At 37.5% G+C, this 18,195-nt stretch overlaps 2 protein-coding genes across 2 annotated transcripts; both read left to right on the top strand.

The window, feature by feature from the left end:
* Window positions 1-8,240: 8,240 nt before the first annotated feature.
* LOC145106644 (uncharacterized) lies at window positions 8,241-9,202 on the top strand. The gene is made up of 2 exons (XM_079043600.1): window positions 8,241-8,989; window positions 9,097-9,202. The coding sequence occupies exons 1-2, from the start codon at window positions 8,260-8,262 to the stop codon at window positions 9,123-9,125; spliced, it is 759 nt and encodes a 252-aa protein (XP_078899726.1). The 5' UTR covers window positions 8,241-8,259; the 3' UTR covers window positions 9,126-9,202.
* A 4,244-nt stretch (window positions 9,203-13,446) lies between these two features.
* On the top strand, window positions 13,447-16,896 carry LOC145106651 (F-box protein CPR1-like). Its single transcript, XM_079043608.1, has 4 exons — window positions 13,447-15,512; window positions 15,729-15,784; window positions 16,264-16,314; window positions 16,722-16,896. The coding sequence occupies exons 1-4, from the start codon at window positions 14,520-14,522 to the stop codon at window positions 16,723-16,725; spliced, it is 1,104 nt and encodes a 367-aa protein (XP_078899734.1). The 5' UTR covers window positions 13,447-14,519; the 3' UTR covers window positions 16,726-16,896.
* The last annotated feature ends 1,299 nt before the right edge of the window (window positions 16,897-18,195 follow it).

The following is an 18,195-nucleotide window of genomic DNA, read 5'->3' on the forward strand; positions in this document are numbered from 1 at the left end:
ACCTTCAGCAGGGTTGCATAGGGTAAGGAGACCGTGGATGATGTACCGATCGTGCGGGAATACCCGGACGTGTTCCCAGAGGATTAGCCTGGGATACCTCCGAAGAGGCAGGTAGAGTTCAGGATTGACGTAGTCCCTGGTGCGGCTCCGATAGCCAGGGCACCGTATCGGTTGGCTCCTCCCGAGATGCAGGAGTTGTCTGCACAGCTGCAGGAGCTGTTAGACAAGGGATTTATCAGGCCGATCTGTTCGCCATGGGGAGCCCCGATCCTATTTGTGAAGAAGAAGGACGGGTCACATCGGATGTGTATAGATTACCGGGAGCTGAATAAGGTAACGGTGAAGAACCGTTATCCCCTCCGAGGATTGATGACTTATTTGACCAGCTTCAGGGTGCATCTTGGTTTTCCAAGATTGATCTGCGATCGGGTTATCACTAGATGCGAGTCAGGGACGACGACGTGACGAAGATAGCCTTTCGGACTCGCTATGGTCACTATGAGTTCTTGGTGATGTCGTTCGGGCTCACCAATGCTCCTGCCGCGTTCATGGACCTCATGAACCGCGTGTGCAGACCGATGCTGGACCGCTCTGTGATAGGCTTCATCGATGACATCTTGATTTATTCCAAGACGCAGGAGCAGCATGGGGGGCACCTGAGAGAGGTGCTGGAGACACTGAGGAGGGAGAGACTTTTCGTAAAGTTCTCTAAGTATGAGTTCTAGTTGCACGAGGTGCAGTTTCTGGGGCACCTTGTCAACTAGAAAGGTACTCTGGTCGATCCGGCCAAGATAGAGGTCGTGATGTAGTGGGAGGTTCCGAGGTCTCCATATGAGATTCAGAGTTTTCTTGGTCTAGCGGGTTATTATCAGAGATTCATCCTGGATTTCTCCAAGATTGCTGTTCCCTTGACCTGACTGACCAAGAAGCCGGTGACATTCCACTGGGGGCCTGAGCAACAGGCAGCCTTCTAGACTCTCAGACAACGGTTATGTGAGGCATCAATTCTGACTTTGTCGGACGGCGTCGATGATTTTGTGGTTTACTGTGATGCCTCGATCACGGGTATGGGTGCAGTGTTGATGCAGCGGGGTCACGTGATAGTATACGCTTCGAGGCAGTTGAAGCCTCACGAGGTGAACTACTCGACGCACGATTTGGAGCTGGGGGCTGTAGTTTTCGCCCTCAAGATTTGGCGGCCTTACCTCTATGGGGTTCGTTGTACCATTTACACGAACCACAAGAGCTTGAGGTACCTCATGGATCAACCAAATATGAACATGAGGCAATGTCAATGGTTAGATGTGGTGAGGGATTATGACTGTGAGATCCTTTATCACCCAGAGAAGGCCAATGTGGTGGCCGATGCTATTAGCTGCAAGGCAGTGGCGGCACCGATACAAGACATATTTCTGAGGATGACAGTGGTTACGCCATTGCTGGAGCGGATTAGAGAGGCACAGGTCGAGGGTATAAAGGAGGAGCGACGAAAGTACGAGCGGATCATAGGTCAGGTGGCCTCATTTGATTATGACAGTCGTTGGTTGTTGACCCTGCATGGGAGGGTCTGGGTTCCGTACTGAGGCGGTGTATGCCAGGTTCTGATGGATGAGGCTCACAAGTCGAGGTTCTCCATCCATCCCGGGGCGACGAAGATATATCACGATCTTCGCCCTGATTATTGATGGCCCTACATGAAGCAGGAAGTAGCATGGTGCGTAGAGCGGTGTTTGACTTGCAGGAAAGTAAAGGCCGAACACCAGCGACCTCATGACAAGATGCAGCCATTGGATATTCCCTTGTGGAAATGCGAAGATATTGTTATGGATTTCATCACGAAGCTTCCTAGGACCGCACGTGGAGTAGATTCGATATGGGTCATCGTGGATCGGTTGACCAAGAGTGCTCATTTCATCCCGATCCAGGAGAGTATATCGGCTGAGAAGCTAGCCGAGATCTACGTTCGCGAGGTGGTGGCACGTCATGGAGTGCCTGTTTCGGTTGTGTCAGACCGAGATGTTCGTTTCACTTCTAGATTTTGGAAGTGGTTTCACGACGAGATGGGTACTCGTCTTCACTTCAGTACCGCTTCCCCCCTCAGACTGACGGGCAGAGTGAGAGGACGATCCAGACTCTCGAGGATATGCTGCGCACATGTGTATTGGATTTCGGCGGCAGTTGGGATACGTATCTTCTGTTAGCGGAATTTTTGTATGACAACAGTTATCACGCCGACATAGATCGACATCCCTTTGAGATGCTCTACGGGAGGAAGTGTAGGAGCCCAATCTGTTGGGGGAGGTCGGTCAGAGAGTTATGGGGAGTACTGAGGTAGTACTCAAGACTACTGAGAGGATCCAGCAGGTCTGGAGCAGGCTCCAGACTGCTCAGAGTCGGCAGAAAAGCTATACCAACAAGCGTCGTTTAGACTTGGAGTTTCAGGTGGGCGGCATGGTTCTCCTAAAGGTGTCACCTTGGAAATGTGTCATCCGGTTCAGGAAGCGGGGCAAGCTGGGCCCCAGGTACATTGGTCCATTCTGGATTTTGGCTCGGGTGGGCCGAGTTACTTATCGTTTGGATCTTCCAGCAGAGCTTAGCCAGGTCCACAACACTTTTCATGTCTCCCAGCTGCGGAAGTGCTTAGTAGACGACTCCGCAGTTGTGCCTTTAGAGCATATACAGGTTGATGACAGCCTGAACTACATCGACATACCAGTAGCCATTCTCGACAGGAAGACAAAAGAGCTGAGGAACAAGAGGGTAGAGCTGGTGAAGGTGCAGTGGCAATACCGTAAGGGCACGGAGTGGACTTGGGAGGCCGAGGAGGAGATGGGGGAGCACTACCCGAAGTTATTTCTAGATGCAGCGGACTTCGAGGACGAAGTCTGATTCAAGTGGGGGAGAATTGTAACATCCGTTACTTGAGGTATTATTTATTTTAAAATACTTATTATTTATTGTTGGACTATAAAATAGATAAGTGGATTATTGAGTTGGACCTTAGCAAGTGGGCCGATAAGATTGACCTACCCGAAGACGTACGCTGGGCGTAAGCTTAGTGTACGCGGGGCGTAGTGCAGCATTGGATGCGGGGGTTTCATGCATGTACGCACAACGTACCAAGGAGTACGCGCAGCGTACACAAGCAAATTCAAAACCCTAATTCTTAGGGTTTAAGCCATATAAATACAACATTATGACTCAAACCCTAGCCTCCTTACCAGCCTCTCAACCTTAGAAACCCTAGATAGCATCTCATCCTTCATCAATGTGTGTTTTTGGCTTTGTGAAGTTCTTAGTGGTGTTTAGAAGCTTGAAAGAGGAAATGAGAAGTTGTAGAAGAAGAACTTGAGTATCTTAAGCTCAAGGATCCGAGATTACATCACCATTTGGCACTCATTGGAGGTAAAAAGCTTTCAACTTGCCTCATGAATGCTTAGATCTATGTTAATGGAGTTTTGGACCTCCTTAGGTCCCAATAATGGATTTTTATGATTCAAATTTGTTTCTAGGCTTAGGGTTGCCACCCTTAGTGCTAAATGTGTCCCTATGTCAGTAAAGTTTCAATCTTTAAGGTCCTTTTGTGACCATGCATGAGTTCTAGTCATTTCCATGGAAGTTAGTTGCTATATTCCAAGTTTGGGTCCATTTGATGAGTTGCAAGCCACCAAGTAATTGACTTTATGAGTTAAGACATGTTAATGGACCCAAATCTGTAATTTGGACTTAAGGACTTGAAGGATTAAGCACTTTTGAGGAATATAGTTTAATAGGATAGTTGGGCGTACAAGCCAGTACGCACAGCGTACAAGCCATACAACATGTACGCTTAGCGTAGAGAGGAGTACGCCCTGCGTACTCATAGTTTTGGGCTCCACGACAATTGGGCCTCGGGTTGAGTCAAACTTTGACTTCTTAGATTTTGGGCCTTAGTGGGCCATCAAAAGTCAGTTATTGGGCCAAGGACATGTTTGGGCTTAAGAGAAGGCCCATTTGAGGAGTTAGGCCCAATTTAGAAAATTAGGCCATTAGTGGGCCTTTAGTGGGCCATCAATGGGCTTGGAAAGATTCGATGGAATTGGGCCTAGGATATGGTCCAAATTAGACTAGGGGTAAAATGGTGATTTTACCCTAATAAGGATTATGGATTTTGACTAAGTGTTATTGTGATAATGATAGCCGGGGAGTCGTTGGAGCAACCACTAGAGATTCCTTACCGTGAGATTCAACACTCAGATTTGCGAGGTGAGTTTCCTTCTGTAGGAACGGGTCGAAGGCACCAATGTCGGCCCGTTTATGTATGTTAGTATATGCCGGGCTAAGGTCTGATGCCGGGCAAGGCCCGATGTAGGTTTATATGTTTCCGGACTTCGGTCCGATGCCGGGGAAAGCCCGAGGAATATTTGTATGCTTGATGTCTTTGTGATTCTTGCATGTGCTTGTTTTATATGTTTCCGGACTTCGGTTTGATGTCGGGGTACGCCCGAGGAATGCTTATATGCTTATATGTTTCCGGATTTCGGTCCGATGCCGGGTGGGGCCCGAGGAATGTTTATATGTTTATGTTATGTGATTATGTATATATGTATTTGTTGATATGTTTATATGTATACCGGATCTCAGCGTGATCGCAGCGTATCCATCCATATTTCCGCAATGTGATGATTTTGGGATTGTACTCTGATGACTGTTTTATTATGAAATACTTTTGGATGTTTGAATGAAAGGTAATTGGTGTTTTGATTGAATTAAAAATAAAATTTTTACCTAATAATTTTTGGGACGTTACAAACATCGAATCTGAACAAGAAACCTCTAAACAAAACTAAAAAGACACATGCAAAGACGACAAGACTAGACCGAAAAAAGACGGGTCCCAAAAAACAAGACCGAAAAAGATCGGACTAAAAGAATCTAGGTGCCAGTATTTCTCGGGATTGAAAAAAAAAATTGACAGTTCTGAGACCGGCCATAAAATGACCGGACTGTTCCAAGACCGGCCTTAAAGAATATAGGATTATTCCAAAGTGCATAGGTTGTCTCTTCAATGTTTGTCAAGTTATTATGTGAAGTTTATTTTTGAATAAGAAAAAGCACCATAATTCTTTTATAATATCCATAATTTAGCCATCCATTCTTTTTTAAATATCATCTACGATCTGATGGAAATATTAAGAGAAACAAAATTCTAAAAGAAGGAAAACAGAAGAAAAGCAAAATATCACAACTAGGTCACAAAAACAAAGAAGTGTAGCTCTTTCCTCATGCGAAGCAGAATTCATGGCGGCGACAAGTGCAACGTGCCAAGGGATATGGATGCGTCTGTTTCTTAGTGAGTTAACATGAAAGAAAGTTAGTCCAGTGGTGTTGCATGTTGACAACAAATCAACCATAGACTTGATAAAAAAGCCAGTGGTTCATGGGAGAAGAAAACACATAGATACAAGGTTTCATTTCATATGTGAATGTGTCTAGAATTGACATATAAAAGTCACGTATGTGAGCAACACGGAAGCAAGGAACAGAAGGCAGATATTCTCACAAAATCCACGGCAAGCAAGAAGTTTGAAGATATGCGTAATTTGTCATGAGCGAAGCAAATAAAAATTATAGATTAAAGGGGAAATATTAGCATAATCCATAAGGTTTTTAATATAAAAAGGAAGAAGTGGAATGTACAATCACGTGAGGTTGTCCTGTTTATCTACTCTAGCATATCTACTCTAGCTATTTCTTTTGTTATAATCAAGGTTGTCAGCCAAGTAAATTTCCTTTTGTGTATGTTATAATGGAGTAGGTGGTAATGTCCAGAAAAGTTATTGTATATTTATTATGTAAGTTCTTGTGTAATGTAAGTTTTATGTAAGTTTGAAAAGTAAGAAGAGAGATGTCATTGAAGACTCAACTTTTGTGGTAAATGTTTTCACTCTTTTGTGCACACACATGAAAATAGAAAATACTCCATCTTCCTTTCATTTTTCTGCACAAAGTAAAGAGGTCATAAAGGACAATAAACCACCAGCAGAGATTGGTGGCGACGATTGAAGCATACCAGATCAAAAGAGAAGGGCTTGGAGACGTAATGGGGTAGATTAGCTGATTTTTTTTCAATTACCACATCAAGGGTATTATAGGGATATCAAAGTAAATTAGATGGAATGGTGGAATAGTTACAAATTGTTAGAAAATTATGGACCATTCTATAAATGAACATATATATTGTTATCATTTAAATCCAAAATATTATGACAAGTGTATAAGATTGTTGATGGACCGATATTCACTTACCATTTGTGGCTTGAGTTCCCGGTTTGACTCAAGATCCTCAAGATCTCTTCCATCTCTCACATTAGGGTTTATCTCCATCTATAAATATATGTGATGAGCAGCAAATCAGAGAGGACGAAATTATTTCACAAAATTCGTTTTTTTTGGATTGCTGAGGGGTCTTGGAGTTGTCTTGAAATCAACTGGAAAACCAAGCTTGTTCTTCAGATCCAAAAGCTTCAATGGAAGCAGGTACACAATCTCCTTCTCTTATTATTCTTTTATTCAGATTCGAGTTTGAAGGTCTGGCCTTAAAAAGCTTCCGCATACATATATAGATTAAGTTATTAAAATTATTAACAATTGGTATCAAAGCCTTCTCGAATTTGATAATAGAAATTTTCTCTTATCTTCGTTGCCTGAAAATTGTTTTACGTGCTTTCTTGACGTGCGATGAGAAAAGATAAGTTGTGTATATATGTTTCTTGTTCCTTTGTGATATTTAAGAACTTGTTTCGTTTAAAGTTTTATTGATTAGTACATACTTTTGACTTTTGTGTATGCATCTCTGACATAAGTTATCAATGAATTTTTTTTTAATTCATATTTTATTATTAAACAAAGAAAGTGTGTGGTCTATCTCCCTATTCGTACACAAAAGCAGTAAATCAAAATCAATAAATAATGCAAAGCCTTCCATGATTGTGACAAATACTATTTTCTTTTGATTTAGACGTACGATGTGTATCTTTTGCTTATTAATAGCTGTCATCATATTTTGTTAATTTTAGGTATTGATAAGTGAATTTATTTATATTATTTGAAAGAAACCAATTGGGTTTTAGGTGTTTGTTTAATCACGTGGGTTTCAAGAGTGATATTTTCTTTTGATACATTTATTTATGACACTATGACGTAATGAAATTCATGATTCATGATAATTCCGTGCATGTAAAACTAATATTTTTTTTAAAGGTAACGACTTCAGATTTTCATATGAGATATCTTTGTACCGTGTTGCTTAATGGTCAAAATAAATTTATTAGTTCTCTATTGTTATCATCATCAAATTTTATTTATATATGTATTCACGATTTCGTATGCTTACGTACTTGTTATTTGTTCCAACAGCAGTTTTAGTTCTCCAGTTAGATTTTTAATTAATGATGATGTATTTTCAATTCATTGTGGACGTGTCATATGCTTCCTATTTTTAAATCGTTGATAAGTTGTTGTATGATATTTGACACAATATTGCCAAAATTATGCGTATTAGTTTGATCTTTTGATATGCAAAGTTGATTAAATATGGAATTATTTTCATATTATTTTATATATTTTGGTTATCAATAAATTCGGTTATGACATTATTTATTACGGTTTATGTGTTTATTATTGCGGATACCAATTGACCCAAAGGTAGGTTGATATTTTGCGGAATAAACACATGTGTGATAATAAATATGCGACAATAGAAGAAGGTTACATGTCATTAATAAGTCAATCCAAAGAGGGGCTTGTTAAACGACATGATTTATTGTCAAATATTATTATTAAATTTTATGGTTTATGTGTTTGTCAATGCGGATATTAATCGACCCAAAGGTAGGTTAATATTTGGTCGGATAAATATACATATATATAGTGGTAAATATATGATAATTTTTTGGGTTTCATGTGATTAATTAGTCAATCCAAAGAGAGGCTTATTGATTAACATGTTTTATTGTCAATATTTTTACTACTTAAACAAGATATCTCTTAAAAGTTAATATTGTTGTTCAAAGGCTTGATATTAATATTGTGTTGATACCTTGTGATGTCATAATTTGAATTTTATTGATTATAATTATGGTTTAATGAGCATAAAAAAAACTAATTGATATTTTGTTCTGAAATACAGCAAATGCTAATTGTGGCATAATATCTTCCAACTTGAATCACATTCCAGTTCTCAATGGGACTAACTTCAAGGAATGGAAAGAGAACATTATGTTAGTTCTCGGCTGCATGGATCTTGACCTTGCACTTCGGATTGAGCAACCCATCCTTACTGCCACAAGTTCAGTGGAGAATAAAAGGGATGCTGAAAAATGGGATCGCTCAAATCGCATGAGTCTAATGATCATTAAGCGCGACGTTCCAGAAGCCTTTAGAGGTGCGAATGAGCAGTCTATTAATGCTAAAGATTTTCTTGCTGAAATTGAACAACGTTTTGCAAAAAATGATAAGGCTGAAACAAGTACTTTTTTGCAAAAGATGATTTCAATGAAGTATAAAGGCAAAGGAAACATAAGGGAGCACATCATGGAAATGTCTCATCTTGCTTCAAAACTTAAGGCATTGAAACTAGAAATTTCTGATGATTTTCTAGTTCATTTGGTGTTGCTTTCTCTTCGTGCACAATTTAACCAGTTCAAGGTCAGTTACAACTGCCAAAGGGACAAATGGACTCTTAATGAGCTCATTTCCTTTTGTATGCAAGAAGAAGAAAGGATGAAGCAGGAAACAACTGAGAGTGCTCATTTTGCTAGTACCTCTAAAGGTAAGGGCAAAAGAAAGAGAAAAGAAGCTGCTACTAAGGGACCAGTGCAAAAGAAACAACATTTAGGTAATGATCAAAAGAAAAAGGAATCGGAACCTCCTAAATGCTTCTTTTGTCAAGAACCTAGTCATTTGAAGCCGGATTGTCCAAAATACCACGCTTGGCGAATTAAGAAAGGTATAATTCGTGCTTTGGTCTGTTCTGAAATTAAATTAGTTTATGTACCTAGAAATACTTGGTGGATAGACTTTGGTGCTACTACTCACGTAAGTATTTCTATGCAGGGTTGCCTGAACTACCGAAAACCAAATGATGCTGAAAGATACATCTATGTGGGTGATGGCAAGCAGGTTGAAGTCAAAGCAGTTGGCACATTTCGTTTATTACTAGATACTGGTTTTTATTTGGATTTTCAAGACACTTGCATTGTACCGTCTTTTAGACGCAATTTGGTTTCTGTTTCTAAATTGGATAAATCTGGTTATTATTGTTCTTTTGAAATGGTGAATTTAGTTTGTCTTTAAATTCAAATTTTATCGGTACTGGTTCTCTAACGTATTGTGATAAGTTATATATGCTTGATATTGTTACTTCATATAATGAAACCTTGCACGTGGATTCACGTGGTACTAAGCGAAAATTAAATAATGAAAATTCAGCAACACTATGGCTTGTGTCAGATGGAGTGTTAAGTAACCTCAACTTCACAAATTTGAAAATTTGTGTTGAATGCATCAAAGGAAAACAGACAAAAACCAAAAGATTAGATGCCACCAGGTCTTTAGATGTCTTAGAATTGATACATACAGATATTTGTGGACCATTCCCTTCGGTTCTTGGAGGTCAACAATATTGTATATCATTTATAGACGATTACTCACGTTATGGGTATCTATATCTTATTCATGAAAAATCTCAGTCACTGGAAGTGTTTAAATCTTTTAAACTTGAAGTTGAGAATCAACTTAATAAAAAGATTAAATGTGTTAGATCTGACCGTGGTGGTGAGTACTATTGTAGATATGACGGATCAGGTGAACAACGTCCAGGACCTTTTGCTAAATTCCTAGAGGAATGTGGAATCGTCCCACAATACACAATGCCAGGTTCGCCTAGCATGAATGATGTATCTGAAAGACGCAACATAACTCTTAAGGATATGGTAAGGAGTATGATAAGTCATTCTACTTTACTAGAGTCACTCAGGGGTGAAGCACTTAAGACTGCAGCTTATATTCTTAATAGAGTACCAACTAAAGCAACTGTTAAAACACCTTATGAGCTTTGGACAGGGAAAAAGCTTTGTTTAACTCATCTTCGCATTTGGAGATGTCCAGCTGAGGCAAGGCCTTATAGGCCGAATGAAAAGAAATTGGACTCCAAAACCGTTAGCAGCTACTTCATTGGCTGTTCTGAACGATCCAGGGGTTATAAGTTTTATGATCCTGCAACAAAATCAATTTTTGAAACAGGAACTGCAACGTTTTTTGAGGATGTTGAGTTTGGGAGGAGAAATAAGGTTAGAGACATTGTCTTTGAGGAGGAATCAATCTCGATTCCTACTGTTACTTTTGACGATACACAAATTAATGTGCCTGTCGGAGAAGAAGTAATTCAGGAACCTCAACAAGACAATGTTATTCACTCTCCTGTTCATAATGAACAACCTCAACAACCTCGACTTAGGAGATCCACTAGAGAAAGGAGAAGTGCAATCCCTTCGGATTTCCATGTATATCTCCAAGAAAATGAAGAACCAGATGGAATGATTGAAAATGATCCAATCAACTTCTCTCAGGCCATGCAAAGTTCAAATTCTCAAAAGTGGATTGATGCCATGAACGAGGAGTATAAGTCCATGCAAGACAATAAAGTTTGGGAACTTGTTTCATTACCTGAAGGTACAAAACCTATTGCTTGCAAATGGATTTTTAAGACCAAAAGGGATTCAAAAGGTAATGTGGAAAGACATAAGGCACGTCTTGTAGCTAAGGGCTATACTCAAAAGGAAGGAATTGATTTTAAAAAGACATTCTCTCCGGTTTCATCAAAAGATTCTTTTAGGTTGATCATGGCACTAGTCGCACATTACAATCTTGAGTTACATCAGATGGATGTTAAGACATCATTTCTCAGTGGTGACATTGATGAAACTATATATATATGGTGCAACCAGAAAACTTCGTATCGAAAGACTCAAAGGAAATGGTTTGCAAACTAAATAAATCTATCTATGGACTTAAGCAAGCCTCCCGTCAGTGGTACCACAAGTTTCATCAAATCGTTGTCTCATTTGGTTTTGAGGCAAATATAGTAGATGATTGTGTATATCACAAGTTCAGTGGGAGTAAATACATCTTTCTGGTCTTGTATGTTGATGATATATTACTTGCTACCAATGATTTAGGGGTCTTATATGAGACCAAGAAATTTCTTTCAAAGCATTTTGAGATGAAAAATCTTGGGGACGCCTCATTTGTATTAGGAATCCAAATTCAACGAGACAGATCTCGTGGAATTCTAGGATTATCACAAAAGAGCTATATTGAAAAGATCCTTGAAAGATTTGGCATGCAAAAATGCAAACCAGGAGACACCCCTATTTCGAAAGGAGACAAATTCAGTCTCGATCAATGCCCTAAAAATGACCTTGAATTTAAAGAGATGCAGAAGATTCCTTATGCATCGGTTGTCGGGAGTCTTATGTATGCTCAAGTGTGTACACGTCCCAACATATCTTTCATTGTAGGGATGTTGGGAAGATATCTAAGCAACCCAGGTATGGACCATTGGAAAGCAACCAAACGGGTTTTGAGATATCTACAGAGAACAAAAGACTACATGCTCACATATAGGAAATCAGATGTTTTGGAGATCATTGGGTATTCTGATTCTGATTTTGTTGGATGCCAAGACAGTTATCGATCCACATCAGGCTACATTTACCTATTAGCAGGAGGAGCTATTTCATGGAAGAGTGCTAAACAAACTTTAGTAACTTCTTCCACCATGGCGGCAGAATTTGTAGCATGTTTCGAGGCATCAGATCATGCAATATGGTTGCGGAACTTAGTTACGGGGCTGCGTATTATTGGTGTTGAAAGACCACTAAAGTTGTATTGTGACAATAAGTCGGCAGTGTTGTATTCCAACAACAACAGAAGTTCTACAAAGTCAAGGCACATTGACATTAAGTTTCTGATTGTTAAAGAAAGAGTGCAAAATGGAAAAATCGCAATAGAGCACATCGGGACAAACTCCATGATAGCGGATCCGCTCACGAAGGGATTACCTCCCAAGGTCTTTCATGAGCATACTACACACATGGATGTGATAAATATTGATGATATTTTGTTTTAGTGGGAGTTTTACAATTTATTTTTGGGTGCTTTATTTTGGTTTAAGAACAATTATGTTTTTCTGTACAAACTTAAGAATTCGGTTAATTCCATTATTAGTTGCACTTATTTGAAGTTTGATCTCACTTCAAGTTAAAGAGGAACTCGTCGGAAATCAATTTTGATTTTGTGACCACGCATCATGTTTAATCTATGTCGTTAGTTATACTTATATATGTGACCATTGATGGTTTAGTTACGTAAATTGTAACAAAGACCGCATTGATCCTATACAATTATGATTAATGGACAAGATTGTTTAAGGGTACCAATATCATGATAACATACATTAAAGCGCTAATATGGTTATATGTACATTTATAAATTCATGGTCCAGTGGGAGATTGTTAGAAAATCATGGACCATTCTATAAATGAACATATATATTGTTATCATTTAAATCCAAAATATTATGGCAAGTGTATAAGATTGTTGATGGACCGATATTCACTTACCATTTGTGGCTTGAGTTCCCGGTTTGACTCAAGATCCTCAAGATCCCTTCCATCTCTCACATTAGGGTTTATCTCCATCTATAAATATATGTGATGAGCAGCAAATCAGAGAGGACGAAATTACTTCACAAAATTCGTTTTTTTTGGATTGCTGAGGGGTCTTGGAGTTGTCTTGAAATCAACTGGAAAACCAAGCTTGTTCTTCAGATCCAAAAGCTTCAATGGAAGCAGGTACACAATCTCCTTCTCTTATTATTCTTTTATTCAGATTCGAGTTTGAAGGTCTGGCCTTAAAAAGCTTCCGCATACATATATAGATTAAGTTATTAAAAATATCAACACAAATTTCATAATTTTATTATGTAGGAATAATAATAGGAACAAATAATCAGACAATTTAACTTCTCTTTATAATTTTATCTTATTAAAATTGCAAATGAGAAAAAAAAGAAAATAAAAATGATATTAAGAAAGGTAATATAATCATTTTATAATGTGACTGAAGAATGCAACAAAAAAAAATGAAACTGAGGACCAACCTTTTGAAAGTTGGACTCTAAACTGCGAATTTTACTGAATCGAAGGACCATTTCTGTAATCTAAAAATTATTTCATCTAAACAAGTGTTCAAGGTTCCTGTGGTCCAATTTATTTTTTTCCTGAAAAACCCTTTTCGCAGGGTTTATAGCTCATAGGATTCGGATGTCTAGCGAATAGCTCAATTTCCAAACGATCGGAACACGCAGTCACAGTCTTCATCTTCTGTCGCCGGCAAGACTACTTTCCATCCTCACAAACTGTCGTTGGATACTTATCTGTTACGATTTCAAGTTTTTTTCTTTTTTTTTTTTAATAATTTTTTTAATAGTAATTCGCAATGTATAAATGATTCTAGATTTGTTTATGAGCAGGTAATAGTTACTGATTTTCGTATAAGTGCTGGATTATTGAATGAGTAATGTGGAAATAGGGATTACGTTTGTTTAGAACATAGAGTTGATTCAACAGGGTTGTGTTGTGTTTGAAGTTTGATTTTTTTGTGTTCTATTAATTAAGTTTGATTGTTAAATAGTAGTTAAAGTTTTATAAAGTTTAATGTAATTAAGTTTATAATACATTGTAGAGGAAGAAGAAGTAGGTGGATGGCTGTTAGTGTTGCTTTTGAATTGTCCTGCTTTATTCTTCACGGTTTATAAGGTAATTGAGTTTCTACTTCATCCTGGAAGAAACTTTGACAAACTAGCTAGATGTACAGTTGCTTGAAAACTGTGCTAACAAAGAACAGATAGTTTAAGTTACTGTCTTATCAAGATTTTGTGCAACAAATTTCCTTCCAATATTGTGACTTGTTAATCTTGAACTTGACATAAAAAAAGGTGTCCGGTAGTGGATGCAATCAAGTGATCGTTGCTATTTAAAGAATAATATATAATTAGACAGTCATTTGTTTTAAGGTTTACTGTTAAACTCCAGAACTACTGGGACATTTCATAATTCAAATGTCACATCTCTTCATGAAACTTCTCCTTGCTAGTTTCACATTGTAATTTCAGAGTTCACTAACAATGGCACCACCGCTTCTTCAATGTAGCTAACTTTATCATCACCTGCTTATGATCATAGTTTGTATGTATATTAGTATCTACAAATTTATTAAAGCCATAAGCATATGTGGCAAGTTTCAACAAGGCACATCACTAAAGGTAATTTCCCTATATCCGGTAAAATTTTGCGAAACATAATTTATCCTTTTACGAGTGCCTAGTAATAAATGTGGTATAAATAGAAGCCTGCATTCTCAGACGCAACCCACTCCCTCTTTTCCAAACTCGGGCATTCAGTTCTAGGGTTTCAATGGCACAGTTGCCCAATGAAATGATTCAACTAATACTCATAAGGTTAGAGGTGAGGGATCTGATCCGTTGCAGGAGCGTTTCAAAGTTATGGAAATCTTGGATCTCTGAATCTAATTTCATCAAAGCCCATCTCGAACACCGTTATCTCCAGGATAGTGAAAATAACAAAATGGGAAGCAGGAGAATTGCTATGTCTGCTTCGCGCTGTGGTGATTGGATATATGACCCTGATAAAATCTTATCTGTCTGTCGCACGCGTCATCTACTCGGTTCTTCAAATGGTTTGGTATGCGTTTCTCCCTCTCGTACCGAATTTTTACTTATCAATCCTGAAACCCGAGAAGTGAATAAACTGGAAGAGCCCCAAATCCCTCAGGAGGGATATATGATTTATGGTTTTGGTTATGATTCGTCCAAAGATGACTACAAGGTGGTATTAGGGTTTAGAAATGGTAGTAGTCATACCTGTTTTCTAAAGTTTACTTTAAAATCCAACGTCTGGGAAGTTATTGGAGAAGTGAACTACACTTTTGTCAGTAGGGTTGGTTTCCTTTACAGTGGCGCACTTCATTGGGTTGTTTGTCATGGTTCAGCTTATCAGATGCCGGTAATTCTTTCTTTTGATTTGTCCGAGGATAAATTTGAGGAGATCCCACAACCTTGCAAATGGGCAGAGCATTTGGGGAGCATAAGCGGTTGTTTGTGCGTATTTGATGTTCTCGAAGAAGTATGGATGATGAATGAGTACAATGTGAGACAGTCTTGGGAGATTGTGGAGCCTAAAGACAACATTAAGACAGAAATTGTGCACTGCTTGAAAGATATAATGCACTACATACCAAATAAGAGGCCTTTATGTCTTAAACAACGTGTTGTCCATACTCCAAAGTTTATAGGGGCCCCTTTGTATACACCAAGTCTTGTATCTCCCCATATATTCAAGAAACCAAACGAAAAGAAGCAGGAAACAAGGATCATCAAGAGTCGCAAGGTGGGTTCTTATTATCTTGTTTTTTGGTTTCCATCTATCTGTCCAATTGCGGTAGTTATACTGGGATACTATGCTTATATGTGAAATTGCATATCATCTTTATTATACTCATGATCATCAATATTAGAAGAGAAGATTTCATTTGTACATGTGCCATACTAATTTCATATCGTGATTGTGCCTCTGATATTTTTTTATCTGTGTACATATGACTAGGTACCAAAAGTTTGTCTTGACTCAGCTAGTTCAAGTGAGGTGGGAAATCTTGAAAGGTAAAGCACTTGATTCTCACTATTCTTATAAACCATTATTCATTGTTTTCATTTGAATCCTTCTCTGTAAGCTTTTATACATTTATTAGAGAAAACCCTCTCGAAAGCCTGGTAAAGTCCATGTATTAGTTGTAACATCAACTTTAATTTGATGCACAAACATTAACAGAAAAGGTGGATAAGGGCTTAGGGGCTCATTTACATGACATGAAAAATCAAAATCCATGTTCAATTCTACTTAATTTGACCACTGGAGTTTAATCTTTGGGGAAGTTAAAGAGTCTAGCCTTTTATGGTTTCCATGTTCATTGCTGATTTAATTGTGGTACATATGAGTTTAGTATTTTACGAAGTCAAAGAGTATGGTCACACAACAATGATGATCATGTTGTTAAGCTTGATACCCTGTTGTTGATTTGCTATCTGCCTAATTTGATTCATCAAAACCCTAATGTTTTGGTTTTAATCTTTTTTTATAGATCATTCAGAAGCGCGCTGAAACGAGTAAAGCAAGCTTTGCATGATTGCCGGTAATATACATAAATATCTATCCCTTTAGATAATGGTTTTAAAGTCTAACAGAGATTGAGATTTTCAGTTTAATACACAATTGTCTTCACCTTATGGGGACCAATTGTGCTATTTGAGTTGTAGCTTTTCTAGGATTATTTTCATGATGAGGATGAAGATTAGAAGGGCATTGATGTCCATGTCCCGCCTTTTTCGGTGGAAAATAAATTAAAATTTGCTCAGTTATGTCTTGTCATGCATAACACACACGCACCTTGTGGTCATGTAGTTGAGTTAATACAAAATTGTTTTGGCCTAGCTTGATTTTACTTTGATAATGTTTAGGAATTGACTTCTTATTTTGCTTTTTCTCTTTATATTGTAAATGGCGTTTTCTCTCACAATAATTTCTTACTTTGTGTATCAGGTAAACAGTTTGGTTACGATGGTTCATGGGAATGACCTTGAATAAAAGCTTGATGAGCACATCGCTGTCTGTCAAATTTCTAGAGTTTTATTCAAACTGGTGCTATAAAACCAACTTTTTTGAGTCTGTTAGATTATCTCAATGACTGTGTGTTTCATGGTTTGAAAATGCTGTTAAGGATTGTTGTTTTATTGGTATCAAACATCTTAAATATTGGTACTTCAATGGAGTTTTCTCTTGTCTTCTACTACATATCTTTACTTTGACCAATTTTGACCTTTTCGTGATTTTCATTTCCTTGATACTTTATGAATCATAAAACTTCTTATATGTGGTGTGTCTTATTGTTTTATAGCTTTCAAATGAATCGATATTTTAACAGGAAAAAATAGGTAAGGCTTCTTGTCGAATCCTAGTGGTTAACAGAAAAAAAAAGAAACAACTTTTTAAAATGATGCATTTTAGTCCACATAATAGAATCCTTGTGGTTGAAATGTGGTAATCCACACATGAGATCCATGGTGCAAGCATTTCAAACCTTGACCCGTATGAAATATTACAACTGCCTTTTGATTTAAGCCCAATGTGACATGGGCCGAATAAATGGTACGTTTTACCATTTTTTTTTCATGATACAGTATGGAGTATCAAAGAAACTACATGTTGTGTATAAGATAAGCCTTTTTTATTAGCATTCAAAATATATACATAATTTCTACTATATGGACAGTACCTTTTCATCTTCTATCATTAAAAAATCTTGTAAATCACGAAAAAAAATGTTCCATGCAATCGCAAGATTACTTTATTCTAGACGTAAAGAACTTTTTTAACAAATGTATGTATATATATATATATATATATATATATATATATATATATATATATATATATATATATATATATATATATATATATATAACAAAAAATAAATAAAAAAACACGCGAATTTGCAAGTATAATCAATCTCGAAAAATTTTAGAAAATTTCCACAAGTTTAATATATATATATATATATATATATATATATATATATATATATATATATATATATATATATATATATATCATAGATTGAATGGAGCCTAAACTTCCCTTTAATCTTTTATTAAGTTTTAGTGTATCATTTCTATTAAATCTTAATGTATCATTTTGGTGTTAATCACAATTTATTTTACAACTCGAAAGCAAAACCAAAAAACCTAAAAATTTCGAAACTGAACGAAAAACCTCTAAAACGAAGTGAAAAGATGCATGCAAAGACCGCGAGACTAGACCGGTCCCAAAAGACAAGACCGTAAAAGACCAGAATAAAAAAAATCTCGACTCCAGTATGTCTCAGGACCGATCTGAAAAAAAACCTTGACCGTTCTGATACCGGTTTTAAAATGATCGGACTGTTCCAAGACCGGCCTTAAAAAAATCGGACCGTTACATGTGAGGTCCCTTGTTTATAAAAATGTCATCTTGATGA

The sequence above is a fragment of the Lactuca virosa genome, chromosome 1 (assembly GCF_052849685.1).
Source record: "Lactuca virosa cultivar CGN04683 chromosome 1, Lactuca_virosa_CGN04683_v6, whole genome shotgun sequence".
NCBI lineage: Eukaryota > Viridiplantae > Streptophyta > Magnoliopsida > Asterales > Asteraceae > Lactuca > Lactuca virosa.